General features: G+C 38.4%; 1 protein-coding gene across 1 annotated transcript; it reads right to left on the bottom strand.

The window, feature by feature from the left end:
• Positions 1-14312: 14312 nt before the first annotated feature.
• On the bottom strand, positions 14313-19344 carry LOC136256202 (uncharacterized). The gene is made up of 5 exons (XM_066049143.1): positions 18148-19344; positions 15335-17039; positions 14941-15287; positions 14807-14890; positions 14313-14760 (listed from the first exon to the last, which is right to left on the bottom strand). The coding sequence occupies exons 1-5, from the start codon at positions 19058-19060 to the stop codon at positions 14450-14452; spliced, it is 3360 nt and encodes a 1119-aa protein (XP_065905215.1). The 5' UTR covers positions 19061-19344; the 3' UTR covers positions 14313-14449.
• Between the last annotated feature and the right edge of the window lie 1275 nt (positions 19345-20619).

Genomic DNA, 20619 nt, shown 5'->3' with positions numbered 1-20619 from the left:
CCTTTGGACTTTACACAGTACTTGAAACATTAAGAAATTGAATCTTCAGGTTTCCAGAATTTGCAGAATTCAGAATCTTTCATAGAACAGGACACATTTTAAACTTTATCTTAGTTAAACAATAGTTTCTCACATGATAACAACACTTGTAGCATTGTTCTGAATTGTGATTTTGGAGTAAAGATCAAGATACTCAAATAAAGCCAGGCAATATAAACTACTTGAATTATAATTAAAAATCCCGTACTACGCAACCACAAAATATTTACCTGGAATTTATTCCTTATGCAATACATGATCGCAGTACAGAATTTCTCAATGGACGTGAAATCCACAGTATAACAGTCACTATAGCGTGTGGGAAATCCCTTTCAAAAATTTCTGCATACACCCCTTTAAATATTGTTTCAATGTGAAGAACTTCATGATTATTAGTATTATATATATGCAGCAATTAGGCAGTAAAATGCCAGTACAGTTTCAGTAATTATTTTACTCAGGAGGTAAACATTTCAAGCGAGCCATTCTAGTGCAAGATTACTTTGTAACTCAGTTGAGAATGCTGTGTGTGGTCTATCAGTGAAGTATTGTATATAGCTACCTCCTTGTATCAGATTGTTACTTTTATTGTCCATCGCTTGCAGGTAAATATCATTATTATTAATTTAATGAAGACACGCACGCATGCACATGCATGCACGCACACACACATGTACACACGCACAAGCACACAACTCACGCACACACACTTTCAAAGTACTTTTTTCCACCCTTAATTTGATGTATGCCTCCAAAATTTTACCGTATGTATATATACTAGTTAGAAATTATAGCAGAAGTTACAGTACAGGAGCAGTTGCATCTAAAGCATACATGAGTAATGAAAAGATGGAAAGGGTTAGGAAAAAGGGCTAATCAGCCTAATCTCTTTTAGGAATCAACATGAGGAGATCAAGAGTGAAACAGCTAAAAAAAAAATTGCTAAACAGTGATATACTGCAATAGAACAGTTAACTACACTAATAGAACACAGGGGTGGATTTAGGGGGGTGCTAAGGGGGCTGTAGCCCCCCATTTCCTTTCTAAGTTAGTGCTTGGCCAATAAAACCCTAAATCTTCTATGTGCATCAAAAGCAGACTTATTTCAGGAACTATGCATCACTACCAACGCAAATGATGTCTCTATGCAACTATACCTATTGTTCAACCCTGTTCCAGAAGAATATAGCTTCCTTTTCCTCAAGCGTTCTTCAAAAACAAGTTTCGATAGTGGGTTGCATCTCCAGTTACAAAAGTTTTAATTGTGGGTTTTGTTTTATTCAGATGATTAGCAGTGTTTTCCACTATGGCTATAAGAGGTGATTAGTGTGGTTTTTATATTTAAAATGAATTATATGATTCAAAAAGTGTTAGTTGGTGTAATTTGTAAGGTTAGATTTATCAGCTTCAGTATAATATGTAGCTAGCTACCAACTCAGCCATTTAGCAAACTGTATAATCTTTTGGTAATTTGCAGTTTCATAAGACAGCTAGCTATAGCAAATCCACCCACTTCTGTCTGAATGTAAAATCTGTATCAGTTACCTTCTGATATACCCCATGCTGTGGTTATAGTGCTGCATGGCATTTGTAGCTAGCCTATAGTTCAGTCTTCATAACCCGGCAGATACAATAAGTTGACTATCACAACAGCAAATTCAGAAAGCCCATAAATACAACTTTGCTAAGGATTGCCAATGGACTAGCTAATAGCTATTAATACCTTTCACTGCATTCTGCTTTTCAGTACACATGGCTAACAAAGTGTCACTAGGTTAAGGAGCATGCATACTAATAATTGTGAAATTCAACACCACTATACTACTTTGCTCTACATGTTTCTGCCTCACAGATTTAGCTGATTAGAAGAGGAGCTGATGCATTATGGCATATAGCTAGCTATATCTAAATGCTTGGTAGCTACAAATGAAAAGATTATATCATGCATGCACGATAGCTATACTCTGCATATTGCAATCAGTCTTGATTTAATGGAAAGCATAATTTGAATGATGTATGATAAACTGAAATTCCATTATTTCCACTGATAAATTGTTAAAATTACTCTCAGATTCACCTTTAGAGGGTTTAATTTTCAAAACTTTCCTGGGGGGGAATGCCCCCAGTCCCCCTAGGTTGGCATGCTTTGCACACTAATGTAGTCACTATTCCAAATAGCTAATTTAATCATGGATACTACATGATCTTACAACTAGGGCCTTGTGAGAAGGATGGGTATCTTCTAATGTCTGGCTAGTTACCTTTGTCCCTTAGCCCCCCCCCCCCCCCTTTCAAAAAGTCCTAGATCCGCCCCTGGAACATCCATCACCAAAATTCTTTAAACTATTAACCAACTCCTAGACAACTCAATGGGCTCAGAAGTACAATCCAGCCAAAATATTGGCTGGCAGCAGTTGCACAGTTTTAGCCTCCACTATAGATATCCCTAGCTTAGCACCCTCTCTTACTTGTCTTGATCCCTAGCTTAGCACCCCCTCTTACTTGTCTTGATCCCTAGCTTAGCACCCCCTCTTACTTGTCTTGATCCCTAGCTTAGCACCCCCTCTTACTTGTCTTGATCCCTAGCTTAGCACCCCCTCTTACTTGTCTTGATCCCTAGCTTAGCACCCCCTCTTACTTGTCTTGATCCCTAGCTTAGCACCCCATCTTACTTGTCTTGATCCCTAGCTTAGCACCCCCTCTTACTTGTCTGTGTACTGCTGATGGTTCAATAAGTATTTTGTCAAGTCAGAACAGCCAGCTACAGTGCCAGTTAGCCGTAACAAATGATGAGGATTATTGGCATTATCTTAGTTGTTGATGTACTACTATCAATTGTTGAGGGTGAAAATTACACAACTGCAAGTTATGGGTTAGATGTTACCAGTCCTGGAGCTTCTTGTGATGACATATATGAAAAGAACCCATCCAGCCTTGGCAAGTCTGGTCGATACCTCATCAAGACTGATAAGCTATCAGGGGCGGATCCAGGGGGGGTTCCAAGGGTTCCATGGAACCCCCCTTTTGAAAGAGCCTCTCTTACTTGAGATACTCTAATAGAGCAGTCAAATCGATATACTCTAATAGAGCAGTCATGGTAGTCTTTTGAGGAGCAGTGTAGCAAGTTATGTATCTAGATATAAATAAGGAAATATAGTTGGTGAGGGGCAGCTGTTGTCAGCAGGTGATGACTTTTTTTTTCTTGGTCTTCAACTTACAGCTAGGCTGAAGTTGCAATTCCAAAATGGAGCACCCCTTTTTAATAGTCTGGATCCGCTCCTGGCTATGCCTTGCTTACTGTGACATGGAAAAATGGAAGGGATGGATGAAGATAGCTGACTTGGATACCAGTAATGGAGGTGACTGTCCCAAAGAATGGAAAATAATAATGGTTAATGGCATTAGTGTGTAGAGCCCCAAGTGATGCTGCTGGTTGCTACTCCACATTTTTCTCTGTCAATGGAATAAGTTATTGGAGTATTCATGGTCTAGTGAGAGGATGCCAGAAAACATCTACAGACAGCTTTGACTCACGTCAAGGTATAAGGAGTATCGACAATACTTATGTTGATGAGTGTCAATCACCCTGGGGAATCCCTGTAAACATGTGTGGACCTATGTTGCAGGCTATAGTGACCATGGCAATGTCCCATCATCAAATTGTCCTTGCACTGTTCACCTTGGACCAGCGCCTCCCTCCTTTGTTGGGGAACATTATTTTTACTGTTAGAGTGGAGACAATAGCAGAGGAGGAAAAAGTGGTTTCTTCACCAGTGACCCCTTGTGGGATGGAGCTGGCTGTGTTAAATTGGTAAGCCAACATTAGTACAACAATTGTTCTTAGAGTTAACAGTTACCATGGTTCTTGAAGGAATTTCCTGATGCTCAAGATGATGACATTGAAGTCAGAATCTGTTATGACGAGCACTACAATAATGAAGCTGTCCTGGTAGACAAAGTACTGTTATACATACGATAATAAACTATACATAGTGGACTAGTTGTATGAGTATTTTCTAAACACTTGTATTTAGTCATGTTATTGTACCGACCCTTAATTTGCTGTCAACAGAAAATTAGAAATTTGAATGCTACTATAATTATGTACTTTTATAATTTATAATGTATGTATGAGCTGTTAATTCCAACTTGAACATTGAAAGTCCATTGCACTATGGTGGAGAAATATAATTATTAATATTATATAATCTCTTTGAAATGCTTGTTGCAGTCTGTTGTTTTTAAACTTGCAAATTGTACAGTGTAGCAAACTTTATTTAAATAACTGCCCTCACTAATGTGGTTACAATAGGCTAGGAGATGGGAAACCTGTCACTATTCATTCTCATTAATGAGATTATGAAGTACACTGTAATTATGTTTGGGACCTTCTTGACATGATGATGAAGTGGTCTTATTAATGAGGTCATGAAATATGTCTGTGCTATGTTTGGTACCTACATGCCGACATGGTCGCTATGGTGAGATGGTCTTATTAATGAGGTCATGAAGTTCACCCTAGCTATGTCTATGTGGTAAGAGCATTCGTGGAATAAAAACAGCAGTGGTACAATGATATGCCATATGACACACTACAATTACACACATGATAAATTATGACTCATCAAACTTGTAAATTTGGAAAGACACTTTTTGCAGATCTAGTCACATATGCGACCAGATTTGTGAAAAGGGGTCTTCCACACACATCCAATTTACCAAATTTGACATATCATAACTTCAGATTGGGAAAAGTGTTTGCTTTGACACTTGGTCAATAGTGAGAACCAACATAGGTTAAGGGATAGAGGTTTGTATCTTACTTGAACACCAAGTTATTGTCTTCCAAGTTCATAGAATTGGATGTATGTTTAAGACCTCTTTTTGTAAATCTGGTCACATATGTGAGGCACAAAAAGTCATCGATCAGTTTATACCACACACTCTACCTGTTACACAAATAGCAATAAAGAGGGGAGAGTTCTGAGGTTTCAAGAAACTGGTCAAGTATATTCATGCAACCGAAATACTGTAATAGAGCTGTCACCTACCCTAATAGAACAACAAATGTTATTTATTACCTGTACCAACACAGTAAAAATAGTAGATCAGGGTGCTTTAAGTTTCTGGTTCATGCCTCCAGACCCCCAGAATGCCATTCAGGTCTATTGTATAATTAAACCTTAGCTCCACATGCACCTCTTAACTTTTTAGCCTGCTCCTGATACTGTAGATGTGCCATCAGAGGCAAGTAAAACCAGCCTATATCAATCATTTCCAAACATATGTTTAAAATGTGATATTTTTGTGAAACTATGATTCATACATAATTTTCAAAAATTTCCTTGGGGAGTATGCCCCAGATTCCCCTGTGCACACAACAGAAAATTCAGAAGCCTGTCACCAAAATTCCTGGAGCTGTTCTTTAACCAGGGGTGGATCTAGGATTTCCCAAGTGGGGATGCTAGGCTAAATAATGTGTACATGGCAAGTGGTTGATGCAACTAGCAGTGCTATGCAAGAAACACACACAGCATGAGGACTATGCTTTATCTAGGGGGTGTGGGGGCATGTCCTCACAGGAAATTTTGTAAATTTAGCTTTCTGAGATAGAATTGGCAATAATATTAATTAAACCTTATTAAATAAGTGTTGTGAGCCAGTGAAATCATTATTCTCTACCTAGTTACCTTTCATACAAAGGGCACACCATAAATGCTGCAGTATGGTTTGAGTTGAAGGTTGAAGTTCAAGTGGTATAGGAGTTGGTCTTTGTTCTTTATAGTTTAAAGTAATGGATGTTTTATTAGAGTAATTGACTGCTCTATTAGAGCATTTCAGTGCTTAGCCTTCCCCCCCCCCCCCCCCCCCCCCTCTTGTTGATTCCTAGAGAAGAGTAACTCTTCTCTTTCTATGTTTTCATTGTCCATGTACTGTATAATTATGCTTTAGATTTTAGATGCAGCTTCACCTGTAATGTAGCTTCTACTATGTTTCTAGCTAGCACATAAGATTATAGGAGGGGTCCCCCATAAGTCCACCCTTGCTTTAAATCCATGCAGGATTGGAATCTTCTAGTGTTTTCACACCTGATTATTTTAGCCAATATCTTTGAATTTATCACACAGTCTAGTAGCAACTGTCTGCTACATATGCACTTGTGTTGCGTGTTGTTAAGTTTATTATGGTTCACCAATAATAATACCTACATTGTAATTATCATCTGTCAGCCCAACAACCACCCCACCACTTGTGTGACAAGTAGCTAAACCATGCCCTTTCACAAGGAATACTCTTACTAGATATTGAAATTGTACAGCAGCGTATTGTGTGAAGTGTATTTAGTTTTAGGGTGAAAATAATCTGGTAAACACAATTGATTCCAATTCTAGTTCGTTAAAATGTTGTATACAGCTGTATGGAAACTATTAAATTATTTCAACATACAGAGGAGGAAAACCTTGTATCTATAACACCAGGTGTTGATATATCTATCTATCTATCTATCTATCTATCTATCTATCTATCTATCTATCTATCTATCTATCTATCTATCTATCATCTATCTATCTATCTATTGTACAACTTAATATTGTCACTTTAATGAGGTGGTCTTATTAATAAGATCATGTTTGCTCACATGGTTACTATAATGAGGTGGTCTTATTAATGAGGTTATGAAGTACAACTTTGGGATGTACTTGATATGGTCACTATAACGAGGTGGTCTTATTAATGAGGTTATGAAGTACAACTTTGGGACGTACTTGATATGGTCACTATAACGAGGTGGTCTTATTAATGAGGTTATGAAGTACAACTTTGGGATGTACTTGATATGGTCACTATAACGAGGTGGTCTTATTAATGAGGTTATGAAGTACAAATTCCCTGTGTTTGGGACCTACTTGACATCGTCATTACAATGAGGTGGTCTTATTAATGAGGTCATGAAGTGAGTTGTGTTTGGGTGCTTGGTATCTAATGTTGCACCAGTATGAGATTTCAGCGATATTCTGATATGGTCACATAATGAAGTAGTCTTGTTAATAAGATCTAATCCAAAACAGCCAAGCTGTAAAAAAAGAGTGCGGCCCTGAGAAAGGCTATGGTGAAAAAAGATGTGAAATCCAAGGTGGCGGCCAAGAAATGGCTGTGATGGTAGGTTAATGGTAAAAATTTTAATAACAACAATTCAGTGAATTTGGTGCCGCTTGGTCTTGGCACAAAATTCACTTGAATTGTCGTTGTTAAAATTTTTACCATTAACCTACCATCACAGCCATTTCTTGGCCGCCACCTTGGATTTCACATCTTTTTTCACCATAGCCTTTCTCAGGGCCGCACTCTTTTTTTACAGCTTGGCTGTTTTGGATTAGTTTTCACTTCTTTTTGTATTTGTATACCCCAAAGCCGGCCTATGGCCGGCTTTAGGGCTTTTTAACCTGTCATTTTTTTCTTTACTACAGGAAGAAGAAAAGATGAAGCAGGGTGATTTCTTTGTAGCTGACCTCTCTGCAAGGTGATCCTTCTAGCTGATCCCTCTACTGGATGACTTGTTTGTAGCTGAACTCTCTCCAGGGTGATTTGTTTGTAGCTGAACTCTCTACAAGGTAACTTCTTCTAGCTGATCTTTCTACAGGGTGATTTGTTTGTAGCTGAATTCTCTACAGGGCGATTTGTTTGCAGCTAAACTGCTGAACTCTCTACAATGTAACTTCTTCTAGCTAAACTCTCTACGGGTGGCTTGTTTCTAGCTGATCTCTCTACAGGGTGACTTGTTTGTAGCTTAACTCTCTACAAGGTGATTTATTTGTAGCTGAACTCTCTACAAGGTAACTTCTTCTAGCTGATCTTTCTACAGGATGACTTGTTTCTAGCTGATCTCTCTACAAAGTGACTTGTTTGTAGCTGAACTCTCTATATGGTAGTTTCTTTGTAGCTGAACTCTCTACAATGTAACTTCTTCTAGCTGAACTCTCTACAGGATGACTTGTTTCTAGCTGATCTTTCTACAGGGTGATTTGTTTGTAGCTGAACTCTCTCCAGGGTGATTTGTTTGTAGCTGAACTCTCTACAAGGTAACTTCTTCTAGCTGATCTTTCTACAGGGTGATTTGTTTGTAGCTGAATTCTCTACAGGGCAATTTGTTTGCAGCTGAACTCTCTACATGGTAGTTTCTTTGTAGCCGAACTCTCTACAGTGTAACTTATTCTAGCTGAACTCTCTACGGGTGGCTGGTTTCTAGTTGATCTCTCTACAGGGTGACTTGTTTCTAGCTGAACTCTCTACAGGGTGATTTGTTTGTAGCTGAACTCTCTACAAGGTAACTTCTTCTAGCTGATTTTTTTACAGGGTAATTTGTTTGTAGCTGAATTCTCTACAAGGCGATTTGTTTGCAGCTGAACTCTCTACATGGTAGTTTCTTTGTAGCTGAACTCTCTACAATGTAACTTCTTCTAGCTGAACTCTCTACATGGTGACTTGTTTGTAGCTGAACTCTCTACAGGGTGATTTGTTTGTAGCTGAACTCTCTACAAGGTAACTTCTTCTAGCTGACCTTTCTACAGGATGACTTGTTTCTAGCTGATCTCTCTACAGGGTGATTTGTTTGTAGCTGAACTCTCTACAAGGTAACTTCTTCTAGCTGATCTTTTTACAGGGTAATTTGTTTGTAGCTGAATTCTCTACATGGTGACTTGTTTCTAGCTGATCTCTCTACAGGGTGATTTGTTTGTAGCTGAACTCTCTACAAGGTAACTTCTTCTAGCTGATCTTTCTACAGGGTGATTTGTTTGTAGCTGAATTCTTTACAGGGCGATTTGCTTGCAGCTGAACTCTCTACAAGGTAGTTTCTTTGTAGCTGAACTCTCTATAATGTAACTTCTTCTAGCTGAACTCTCTACAGGATGACTTGTTTCTAGCTGATCTCTCTACATGGTGATTTGTTTGTAGCTGAACTCTCTACAAGGTAACTTCTTCTAGCTGATCTACTTTTCTACAGGGTGATTTGTTTGTAGCTGAATTCTCTACAGGGCGATTTGTTTGCAGCTGAACTCTCTATATGGTAGTTTCTTTGTAGCTGAACTCTCTACAGGGTGATTTGTTTGTAGCTGAACTCTCTACAAGGTAACTTCTTCTAGCTGATCTTTCTACAGGGTGATTTGTTTGTAGCTGAATTCTCTACAGGGCGATTTATTTGCAGCTGAACTCTCTACATGGTAGTTTCTTTGTAGCTGAACTCTGTGCAACGTAACTTCTTCTAGCTGAACTCTCTACAGGATGACTTGTTTCTAGCTGATCTCTCTACAGGGTGACTTGTTTGTAGCTGAATTCTCTACAGGGCGATTTGTTTGCAGCTGAACTCTCTACATTGTAGTTTCTTTGTAGCTGAATTCTCTACAATGTAACTTCTTCTAGCTGAACTCTCTACAGGATGACTTGTTTCTAGCTTATCTCTCTACAGGGTGACTTGTTTGTAGCTGAACTCTCTACAGGGTGATTTGTTTGTAGCTGAACTCTCTACAAGGTAACTTCTTCTAGCTGATCTTTCTACAGGGTGATTTGTTTGTAGCTGAATTCTTTACAGGGCGATTTGCTTGCAGCTGAACTCTCTACAAGGTAGTTTCTTTGTAGCTGAACTCTCTATAATGTAACTTCTTCTAGCTGAACTCTCTACAGGATGACTTGTTTCTAGCTGATCTCTCTACAGGGTGATTTGTTTGTAGCTGAACTCTCTACAAGGTAACTTCTTCTAGCTGATCTTTCTACAGGGTGATTTGTTTGTAGCTGAATTCTCTACAGGCGATTTGTTTGCAGCTGAACTCTCTACATGGTAGTTTCTTTGTAGCCGAACTCTCTGCAGTGTAACTTATTCTAGCTGAACTCTCTACGGGTGGCTTGTTTCTAGCTGAACTCTCTACAGGGTGATTTGTTTGTAGCTGAACTCTCTACAAGGTAACTTCTTCTAGCTGATCTTTTTACAGGGTAATTTGTTTGTAGCTGAATTCTCTACAGGGCGATTTGTTTGCAGCTGAACTCTCTACATGGTAGTTTCTTTGTAGCTGAACTCTCTACAATGTAACTTCTTCTAGCTGAACTCTCTACATGGTGATTTGTTTGTAGCTGAACTCTCTACAAGGTAACTTCTTCTAGCTGATCTACTTTTCTACAGGGTGATTTGTTTGTAGCTGAATTCTCTACAGGGCGATTTGTTTGCAGCTGAACTCTCTATATGGTAGTTTCTTTGTAGCTGAACTCTCTACAGGGTGATTTGTTTGTAGCTGAATTCTCTACAGGGCGATTTATTTGCAGCTGAACTCTCTACATGGTAGTTTCTTTGTAGCTGAACTCTGTACAACGTAACTTCTTCTAGCTGAACTCTCTACAGGATGACTTGTTTGTAGCTGAACTTTCTACAGGGTGATTTGTTTGTAGCTGAACTCTCTACAAGGTAACTTCTTCTAGCTGATCTTTCTACAGGGTGATTTGTTTGTAGTTGAATTCTCTACAGGTGATTTGTTTGCAGCTGAACTCTTTTACATGGTGGTTTCTTTGTAGCTGAACTCTCTACAAAGTGACTTCTTCTAGCTGATCTATCTACAGGATGACTTGTTTCTAACTGAACTCTCTACAGTGTGATCTGTTAATAGCGGAACTTTCTACTGGGTGATTTGTTTGCAGCTAAACTCTTTGCATGATTGTTTCTTTGTAACTGAACTCTCTACAAGGTGATTTCTTCTAGCTGATCTCTCTACAGGATGACTTGTTTCTAACTGAACTCTCTACAGTGTGATCTGTTCATAGCGGAACTTTTTACTGGGTGATTTGTTTGTAGCTAAACTCTTTGCATGATTGTTTCTTTGTAACTGAACTCTCTACAAGGTAACTTCTTCTAGCTGATCTCTCTACAGGGCAATTTGTTTGTAGCTGAATTCTCTACAGGGTGATTTATTTGAGCTGAACTCTCTACATTATGGCTTATTTGTAGCTGAACTCTCTATTAGGTACCTTCTTCTAGCTGATCTGACTACAGGGTGACTTGTTTGTAGCTGAATTCCCTACAGAATAACTTACAATGTAATATAACTGAGTAAATTATAAATGCAGCTGAATGCTTTATTAGGGTGACTGTTCTATTAGAGTATCTCGATCTCGCATTTGCTGCACCTAGTTGACTTTCGAATCATAACTCAGTGATTTGTAATCTGATTCTTCTGTACTACTGCAAGGACTTTCTATGATGATTATTCCAGCTACATACTGATTTTCAGCTCGTTGCTCTAAGCGGTTTGCCTGGTAGACACGAAAACTAATAGTTTTCTTATTCATAAAAATCGACCGCGTAATTTTGACACAGGTTGGGTTTCGTGTCATATCTCCGTGGTCTTTATCCCGATTCGTTTCAAACCACAAAAAGGCACTCCTACGATGGTTGCTCCATCTACATATCGATTTTCAACTGATTCCTTCAAGGCGTTTACCCTGTAGGCGTGACAGACCTTCGACCTTGTTTTACGCAAATAATCGGTCATAACTCCGTGAATGTTCATCGGATTCCTACCAAAGTTGGTACGGAGATCCGCCTTAATGAGCCCTTTAAGTGTGCCAAATTTCAGCCAAATCCGAGCACGCATTCGTGTTTTATGGCGAATTTTGCGAAGTGTGCGAAATGAAGAAGATGAAGAAGAAGAAAAAAACGAAGAAATTAAAACGAAATTTTGTTCGCTCGTATATCGGAAATGGCTGGAGCGATTTTCTTCAAATTTGGTATGTAGTCTACCCTAACTGGGCGACACGTCTCCAGCAAATTTGGTTCCAATCGGATAAGGGATCACAGAGCTACATAGGTGTGAAAATTGCGTTTTCTTTCTTCCTGTTAATATACTCACGGTGTGGCGCGCCGGCTTCTTGGGCCGCACGACACACTATCGTGTGTCTTGATCATAAACTACAAATTACCCATAGCTTCAGCACCACTGGAGGGCTGGTGCAGAGGAGGTAGGACATGTGTTGTTTTAATTGCATATTACTATCATGTCAATCTCAATAATCACAGTACAAAACCAACAGTTCATTTGGGCTCAGTAGATATTAATTAGATAATTAATGCTTCACATAAACTTTGAACTTGAGGATATACACCTTGCTTTGTAAGGAGTAGGTTTGACATGACGTCTACCATGTAGTAGGCAACTGAATGATCCATATATATACTATCATTGATGTAATACATGAATTCCTAAAGTATACATGACACTACATACACATACCATACACTCAGTCATGTGGGTCTCATTTACACAGGTGTATGTTTTATTAGAGTATTGCTCTGTTATATCAGCCCCTGGACTTCTTGGCAAAATGGCTAAAAAATCACTGATTCTCTTGACTTGAAAAGGGGCTCTTTCAAAACAAAGTACATTTTCTTGAAGTTTCTGTGAAATATTATCTGAAGAACTACCGAGCCCTAGAGCCCTAGTGAGCTTCAATGTTTGCTGGTATCATGTATTATACATGATTATTGAGACTGATGTGAAATCCAAACAATCATTATGCAGCTATAATCCTACATAAACAGTGATGGTTGGAGCCCTAACACACTTGTCTGATTAGCAGCTTTGAGTTGAGGTAAGTGTACAGCCTCACAGCATTGCTTTTACAAGCCATACTTTTAGTGGAATATGCGCAAGTATATACTTGTAGAGATCTACAATTGGGTTTTGGTCAACCGCTATCTAAGCAAAAAGACTACCATGGCTCACAGAACATTTACTACCACTCTTGATCAATTTGGATTCATTATCACCAGATCTTATGCACGCATGGTATTACGACATAATTTATCTAAAAAAAAACAATGTCATTTTCATGTCAATAGAATCAGGAACTTATCAATTTAGCACAATTAAATAATTAGCCATTATTCTAGGCACACTTCAATTCACTGCAAATTTTCACCGTGATATTCGTAAAATGCATTCTTTGTGCATGTGGTTCCTGTGCATGTTGAAGGACATTATGCTCTTATCCTAATGATTCCCAAGCTATCAGACATTGATTTGAAAGGAATCACTTTAGCTTCATGCGCTACTTTCAAGTGCTGAGGTGATCAGCTAACGAGCAGATACTCAATAATGTACTATAAAATTTATTTATGGGAATGAGCATGTTCAATACAAGACTATGAAATCACAAGGGGTTAATGTACTGCTAGTTATAATATTTTATAGTCAAATGCAATAAATATATAAATTTATTATATAGCCACTATAGTCACTAAAATAATTTAGGAGTAAAAACTATTAAAATTGTTAAACTAAGTGGCTACTTGCCTTTTAATATAATTTTATTAAAATAACATTTTATAACACATGGTTACTTTTCTGTACACTTCAATCATGGTTTGCTCTAAGGCTTATATTGTCATGCAAAAAGTCATCATGAAATTTGTCTAGAGTTGAAATGAATATTTTAATGTTAATGAAATGAATAAGTTTAAACGGAAGATAACTGAATACTCTAAATGTATTTGATTCACAAACACTTAAAATTGTGTCTCCATATAAAGCAAAGAATTATTAATTTTGTGCTGATCTGTTGGTACAACTCTTATAAGCCCCATGAAAATGACAATACATTTCATAAAGCTTTAAAATTTATTGGTTTACCATAGTAAAACATAAATTGTGCAACTGTAGAAGTGCTGCAATAATGGGCCCACAAGAAGAACACAGAGACTCCATAATTGTGATCCTGCTAATCATTAAAGATTTCAGAACCTCTGTGATTTTAGATCCTTAGATCGTTTCATACATACCTGGCAGGATACAGCTGTATTACTTGGGAATAAACTTCCTGCAGATTTATTATTACATGGAGAGAGGGACGGGTGAAGAACTGCACTGAAAGATGCAAAAAGACTATTTAATAATAATGACTGTGTGCCTGTATGTATTTAGTTGTTGAGTATGAAGTTCACTGTAAAAAAAATTTCTATAGAATAAATTATCGAATCTGCTCCCACAACAGTGAATACTAGCTACTAATAACAAACTATTTGATTAGTTTGTTTCAGCAAATTTGTATCTATAGAAGAGGCTACTATATCTAGGGCTGAGTGATGTGAAATATTTCTTTGTCCAAATCCAATAGATGTTAGCATAATGACAGTGAAAATTACTATCGGTATTGCCTATCATATGAATATTACTAATGGAGCTGGCTATAGTAAGGATACAGAATGACTACATTGTCAGGATTAGTGACTGATGAAGAGTATAAAGCTGTACTGATATATAATAACTATACACAATATTACATAAGTACATTAGACATGACTACTTACAGATTACAATAACTATACGTCAATAAGAGTTACACATTTTATGTGTGTAAATGACACTGAAGGTCAGTTATCCAATAATTTTAGCTTTATTTCATTGGCCAGTTCCATGCATGATATATCACCATATTGTTCCATGATACATAACAACTTTTCAAAACTTCCTGTAAGGCCAGCTTTAAGGCCACCAGCAATCTTCCTCAGAACTACACTGGCTGCTTCAGATCTTACAGTAATTTGTTGAACCTCCTCCTCCTCTTCAAAGGTGATAATTCGTTCACTCACAAAATGACTACTCAGTGTCTTAATGGGTAGAACTTTTGATAATCTTCCATAGTAGTCAGTGAACAACTCCAACTTACTACAGCTACACTCAACTATACACAACCATCACACTACGTCATATACAGTCTAGCTGCTCACCTGATGTTGGACTGCAATTAACTATTTCTCCTGGACCAGTAGAGGGACCTACTACATCCAATGGAGTAGTATTGGAGTAGACACCTATACAATTACTATAGTAATATCATGTTTATTAATGTGATGATGGTCACCTGATCCAACTAGTTCACCATAATATCCACCAGCCAGTTCAGCATCATTACACACAGGACAGAAGATGGTGTTACCACTACGTACCTCATTAAGGGGAATATGTAGCTTAGGACAATATGAACAGGGAACAAATGGGGTTGGTCTCTTTGCTGCTGGTAAGAACACCTTCATGATGTCATCCAGTAACTCAGTCACATCATCGATCAGTTCCCTCCTCTCTCGGACACTAGTCACATCATCTCCAACTACAGTGATGGTTAACTGAATACTATGCTTCTCCTCACATTGACTGATGTAATACTTCTGATGAGATCCCAACTGTAGTCCCACCTTGCCTTGTCTCAACCTGTACAATAAAATGTTAACAGTTGAAGTGAATAATACAATACTCACCACAACAGTTGACTATTTCTCTTCACATTTCTACAGATGCAGTCAGCTATCAACTGATTTAAGAGACTGTTTGGGATAAAGCCATTGTGAAACACAAAGTAGACAATTTTATCTCTTCTCGTATTAGGAGGAACTTTGTTAACATCGTGAGGAACCAGACAAGGAACAATAAAGGACTCACCACTCTCTGGTGGTAGTGATGGACAGCCCTCTTCACTAAACCAAGCCTCTTTAGTGATACGAGCAACCAAGTGAAAACAGAGTAGAATATCCACCACTTGTCGGTAGGTGACACCTACCTCACTAGGGTAGTCAGAGTGGAACTTGTCCAACATGTGCTGGAGAAGACTCTTGTGAAGAATGCCATATTTGGTTAGCCTCTTCTGAGACTTGTCAAGATCACACCCCATTGACATATAGGAGTGAGCAGCGATGACATAGCTAAACAACTTGGATAACCATCGAGGAGACAAGATCACAAGATTACGTAAAGATTTCACCCAACCAAAATGCAGGATAGTACGTTTACTATGAAAGTATCTCAAGATTCCTTCAAATTCCTCACTATCTTCAGCCATTGGAAATGCACACTCAGCAATGATATCAAGCAACATTGATCGTGATATTATCTGCTCTTTGTGTGCTAACAGAGTTCTTTCGATTTTGAGGAAAAAAACTGGCTGCATTTTTTTCAGTGAAGTGGCAGCTACAATGACAGTAGCCTTTAAACGCTCTACTTCTTCATCTCTGTGTTTGTTGCTAATGAAGAAACAGAATTGCTTGAGGGCTTCCTCAAGACTTTTCCCACTACCAGCTAAGTGTTGTGCATAAGATTTCTCACTGAGCTCTTTCTCAAGCAGTGGTAACAGTTTCTTCTTTGCAATATTACGGGCTACCTTGATGTCAGGATGAAGCTTGTCAATGTGAGTACCAGCTAGTACAGCAGTTGGTAGTAATGGAGACAGGCCACCCTCTCTTCCCTTCACTGAGCTCACACTATCAACTACCTGCAGCCAGTAATGGATACTGGAGATACCGGTACAGCTTTCTGGTAGTGGAGAGGAGCCTTCACGAGGAGTCACCTGATCTGTTAGGTCTACTGAAGCATCAAATGTTATCACAGGAACTCCATCCTCTGAAATAAAAATGGAGTGAGTGTTGTGAAATATTATCTGTCCAGCAAAGTCCCACACAACAGCATTCAAACTATCACTGTCATATTGTGTTGAATTGGGAGAAGGTGAATGCATATTGTGTGGGTGGGGCTTAGGCTGCCTATTGAAAGTTAAGCTACCAGTTGAAGTAGATATAAAGTCATTGGAAGCATGGTCAGGGATATGCCACTCTATAGTAGTAGAAGTTGGACTGGCTGAATTAGTTGATGAGTCACTCTCAGTTGATAACAACCTGTTTAAGGCACTACCTCTGTAATGGTCAACAAACTGATGAAGAAGATGGTCAGTCTTTTCAGTGTCACTGATTCGTTTCCAGTCTCTACAGTAGATCTTGCACACATCCACGTCAGTTCCTTCAGTGGCAGCTTGTCCCTCTACAAACTTCTCACCAAGGAAAGACGCCACAAGGCAGGTCTTCCCAGTGTTCTCTACTCCAACTAGTAGCACCTGTAGGTCCCTGGACTGAGCCTCTCCTTGTTTGATAGCCAGTGAGTAGGCCATCTTGATACTGTCATCACCAGTTTGGTAACCTGCAGGATATCAAAAGTTGTTATGCAATGGGTTACTAAATTCTAGGAATGATTGTGCATTTCACACTTTAATATGCTTAAGTCACCTCAGTGAATTGCTTTAATGTTAATTAATTCAGTGATGTACATTTAATTTAATAACTTATGATCCGTTCAAGGGCCAAATTATTTTTATCAAGTAAGGAGGAATGCATAAATTTGTCAAACAAAGATGGGTTATTAAATTACAGTAATATCATATACTGTATGCTACACAAAACAGCACTTGTGATACTAAGCAATGAATGGAGAACTTACTTTTCACTAAACTCTATCGGTATTTTTCATTTATGAGGATTCCATTTTTTAGTCATGTGAGCTATTGTATGCTAATCAAATTGCCATCATGTGCTGAGTCTATAGACGTTTAGTTTAGTGACACGGCCCAATGGAGATACATATGGCTAATCAAACTACTCGATGCCTAGTTCAGAAAAGCTTTGGGCAGCCTAGCAGCAGAGATAGACTTTGAACGAAATGATGCTTGGTACCATTTTTATCAGGAAATGTATAATGAGCAATGTGGAACTAACAAATGCTTTCTACGTTAATGTTACATAAGACCATGTGTGATAACACAATGATTTGAACCAGGAGTTCAGAATATAAGTAGTTATGACCTCTTGCTTGAACTACTGTAATGTTCTAACTTCTATAAGCACTAGAAATTACATTGTAGTTATAAGTATGTGACTCAACATGTCACTGCAAGAATTTTGTCATTTTTTGAGGCTTTAATAATGCTTTATAGCATATAGCATTTTTTCCCCTCAGATTGTAGTGCTACTTCATAGCACTGGAGTCACTGTCAAGGATGAATGACAGCATATAGTGATGTTCTGAGTGACTTATGGTCCCTTATACTATCACGTTACATGGGAATAATTGTGAGAATAATGGATACATTTTGGAAATAATAATAATACCATAATGTCAATGAACTTTGGAATAAAGTATGGTGAAGTTTTGAGCACAGTTTCCTCAGATAGATATATCACACAATTTGACAACAACTGTTACATGAAATGTTGCCAACAGGCAGCTTGTGCAGTACAGTGTCACAACTTACCCTCTAATATTATGTCAATCCTTTCACAAACACATGATATTGATGGCCGTTCTACTGGATCATGATCTAAACAAGATACAGCTAGTTGTTTCAGTGGTCCTCGACTCATGTAATCCACATATAGCTGAAGATATGTAAAATCACACGTGACAAATAATTTGCCAGTATCGTCATCTGCCATGTATTGGTATAGGTTATCGTATCTAACTTGAGTGACCACTTGACAGACTACATACCCAAATAAGTACACATCAAATGGGAAACCATGGGAGACAGAGAGAAATGACTGATATGGGGTTTGGTTACTAGACTTTGAATCCGAAACCTTTTCAACTGTTGGGACTACCTCTTGAGCAAACGTGAAGCTCCCAATCTTAGCAGTCAGAGTTGATGTCAACATAATAACATCAGTGTTGATGTGACAGTGTATAATAGGTGGATTGTGAGTGTGGAGATAATGAAGTCCTCTACTGACATCTTGTAATATTGACAACTTCACATACATCGGAATGGTATGGTAAGTAGTTAATAGTGAGGAGATTGTACCCCCTTCCACTAATTCCATAACTTTGATTGGCTGGTCAGGTCTTTCACTATGGTAACACACTCCATACATCTTCACTATATTTGGGTGATGTAGTTTACTGTGTAAAAGACACTCTCGTTGGAAATCCTGTATTGTGTATGCACTGCCAGCTGGATTCCTTCTAAAATCCTGCTGTTTAGCAGCACAGGGAGTACCACCATACTTGATCTGATAGACAACACCAAAAGCTCCGTTACCTAAAAATTCAGAGTTGCTCCTGTCAAAATTTGTGTCAAACTGAACCCCATCGACGAGAATCAATAGTTTAATGTGTGACTCTTGTTCAGTGGTTGCAGTTGGATAGCAGTGGGACTGGCTCTTTTCCATTCTTGCCTCCACTGAATGGACAAATTTGTATTCGGTTACTGTCGCCGGTAGTTAAGTATTGGCGAGTCTAGGACGGCGAACCAAGGCTTTCAGAGTCTGCCGTGAGCCTTCTTTCTCAGTATTCGTTCTCGGCGCCGGAGGCCTTGGCAAGCTATCCGAGAGGCTACTCTGGCAGTGACTGTGTCTGGCCGTCTAGCGACTAAGCAGGTTATCTCTGACGTGATTTATCTTCGGATTTTAGAGAGGCTACGTTGTAAACACAATTAAAAGTATATTATTATTGTAAATCCCTCCGACCGCAACACGTCACCACTTGTCCTGATCATAGCCATAGGTAATATACCTAGGTATAATTATTATCTATGCTTATATATATATATGAGCCGCGTCATGATGAGTCAACGTAAGGTCTCTCAGCAGCTGTACGGGCTGTGCCTTTAGATTTTGGCAATGCACCCCCTTAAAAATCCTGGCTACATGGTCTCTGGGCAGTATAGGCTGAAAGAGCATATTCTCACCCCTAGGCCTCATATCTGTGTATACGATACCTAGCTATAAAGTAAGAAATTACATGAAATTTTTGCACATTTGACTCTACTAAGTTTACTTATTAAATTTTTCCATTGCCCTAATTAGCTAAAGTGTTAGCATGATACTAGCTAATACTTTAACTCCTTTTGATGAACATTATTAGATACAGCAAAAGTGGAGACAATAGTCAGTAGAGAAAGAAAAAGTTTGTCAATCAGTGTAAGAACATTTGCTGTAGTACTTTATAACTAATGTTGGCCTACATGCAGTGGTTCCTCAGGTGGTTCTCTGCAGCTGAAGCTCAAGATAATGTCAGAATCCTCACTATAATACAGCGTTGATGAAGATGTACTGCATGCTACAATAATAACTATGCATGTTGATGAAGTCACCAGCAACAGAGGTGTCAGTCTTGCTTCAGTTTGTTTGTACACATTTCACGTGCACATGCATGCAAAAACTTTACAAGTGTGCGGGATGTTATGACAAAAGATACCATCTCACTTTTGATGCATGCAAATACATGCCTATAATGCATTGCAATAACGGTGTAAGCTTTTTATATGTTTTGAATTAATATTGTACAACACATTAATGTTCACTTATAAAAGATACCTACACATATACTAGGTGGTGGGGCAGGCCATGAGTGAGGACTTTGTTACATATAGCATGTGGCATGCAACAAATTGAGAGGTTCTAAAGACAGATTTTATAAGCTCTAGCTGAGATGCTATACTTTACTCTAGCGAAACTGCTACCTGCTATTTATACGCTTCCAAACCCTAGTAGCTAAAAAAACAGTCTATAGTATATCTCAATATTTTGTTACCAGCATTGACAAGTATATAACAGTGGGGTGGAGGTGTGGCATGGTCCCCTAGACTCTTTATCTTCACTGCTTATGCCAGACATATGCAGTGCCCCAAAAAGCTGCTTTAATTGTGAAAAGTAATGAGGTTCTTTTTGTATAGTCAGTGAACGTGCTGCTTTGCATATTGTTTGGCTGAAAATGATAAAGTCAGTGA

Source organism: Dysidea avara, chromosome 5, assembly GCF_963678975.1.
Source record: "Dysidea avara chromosome 5, odDysAvar1.4, whole genome shotgun sequence".
NCBI classification, from domain to species: Eukaryota; Metazoa; Porifera; class Demospongiae; order Dictyoceratida; family Dysideidae; genus Dysidea; species Dysidea avara.
The sequence above is the reverse complement of the archived record's forward strand: the minus strand, read 5'-3'. Positions and strand labels throughout refer to the sequence as shown.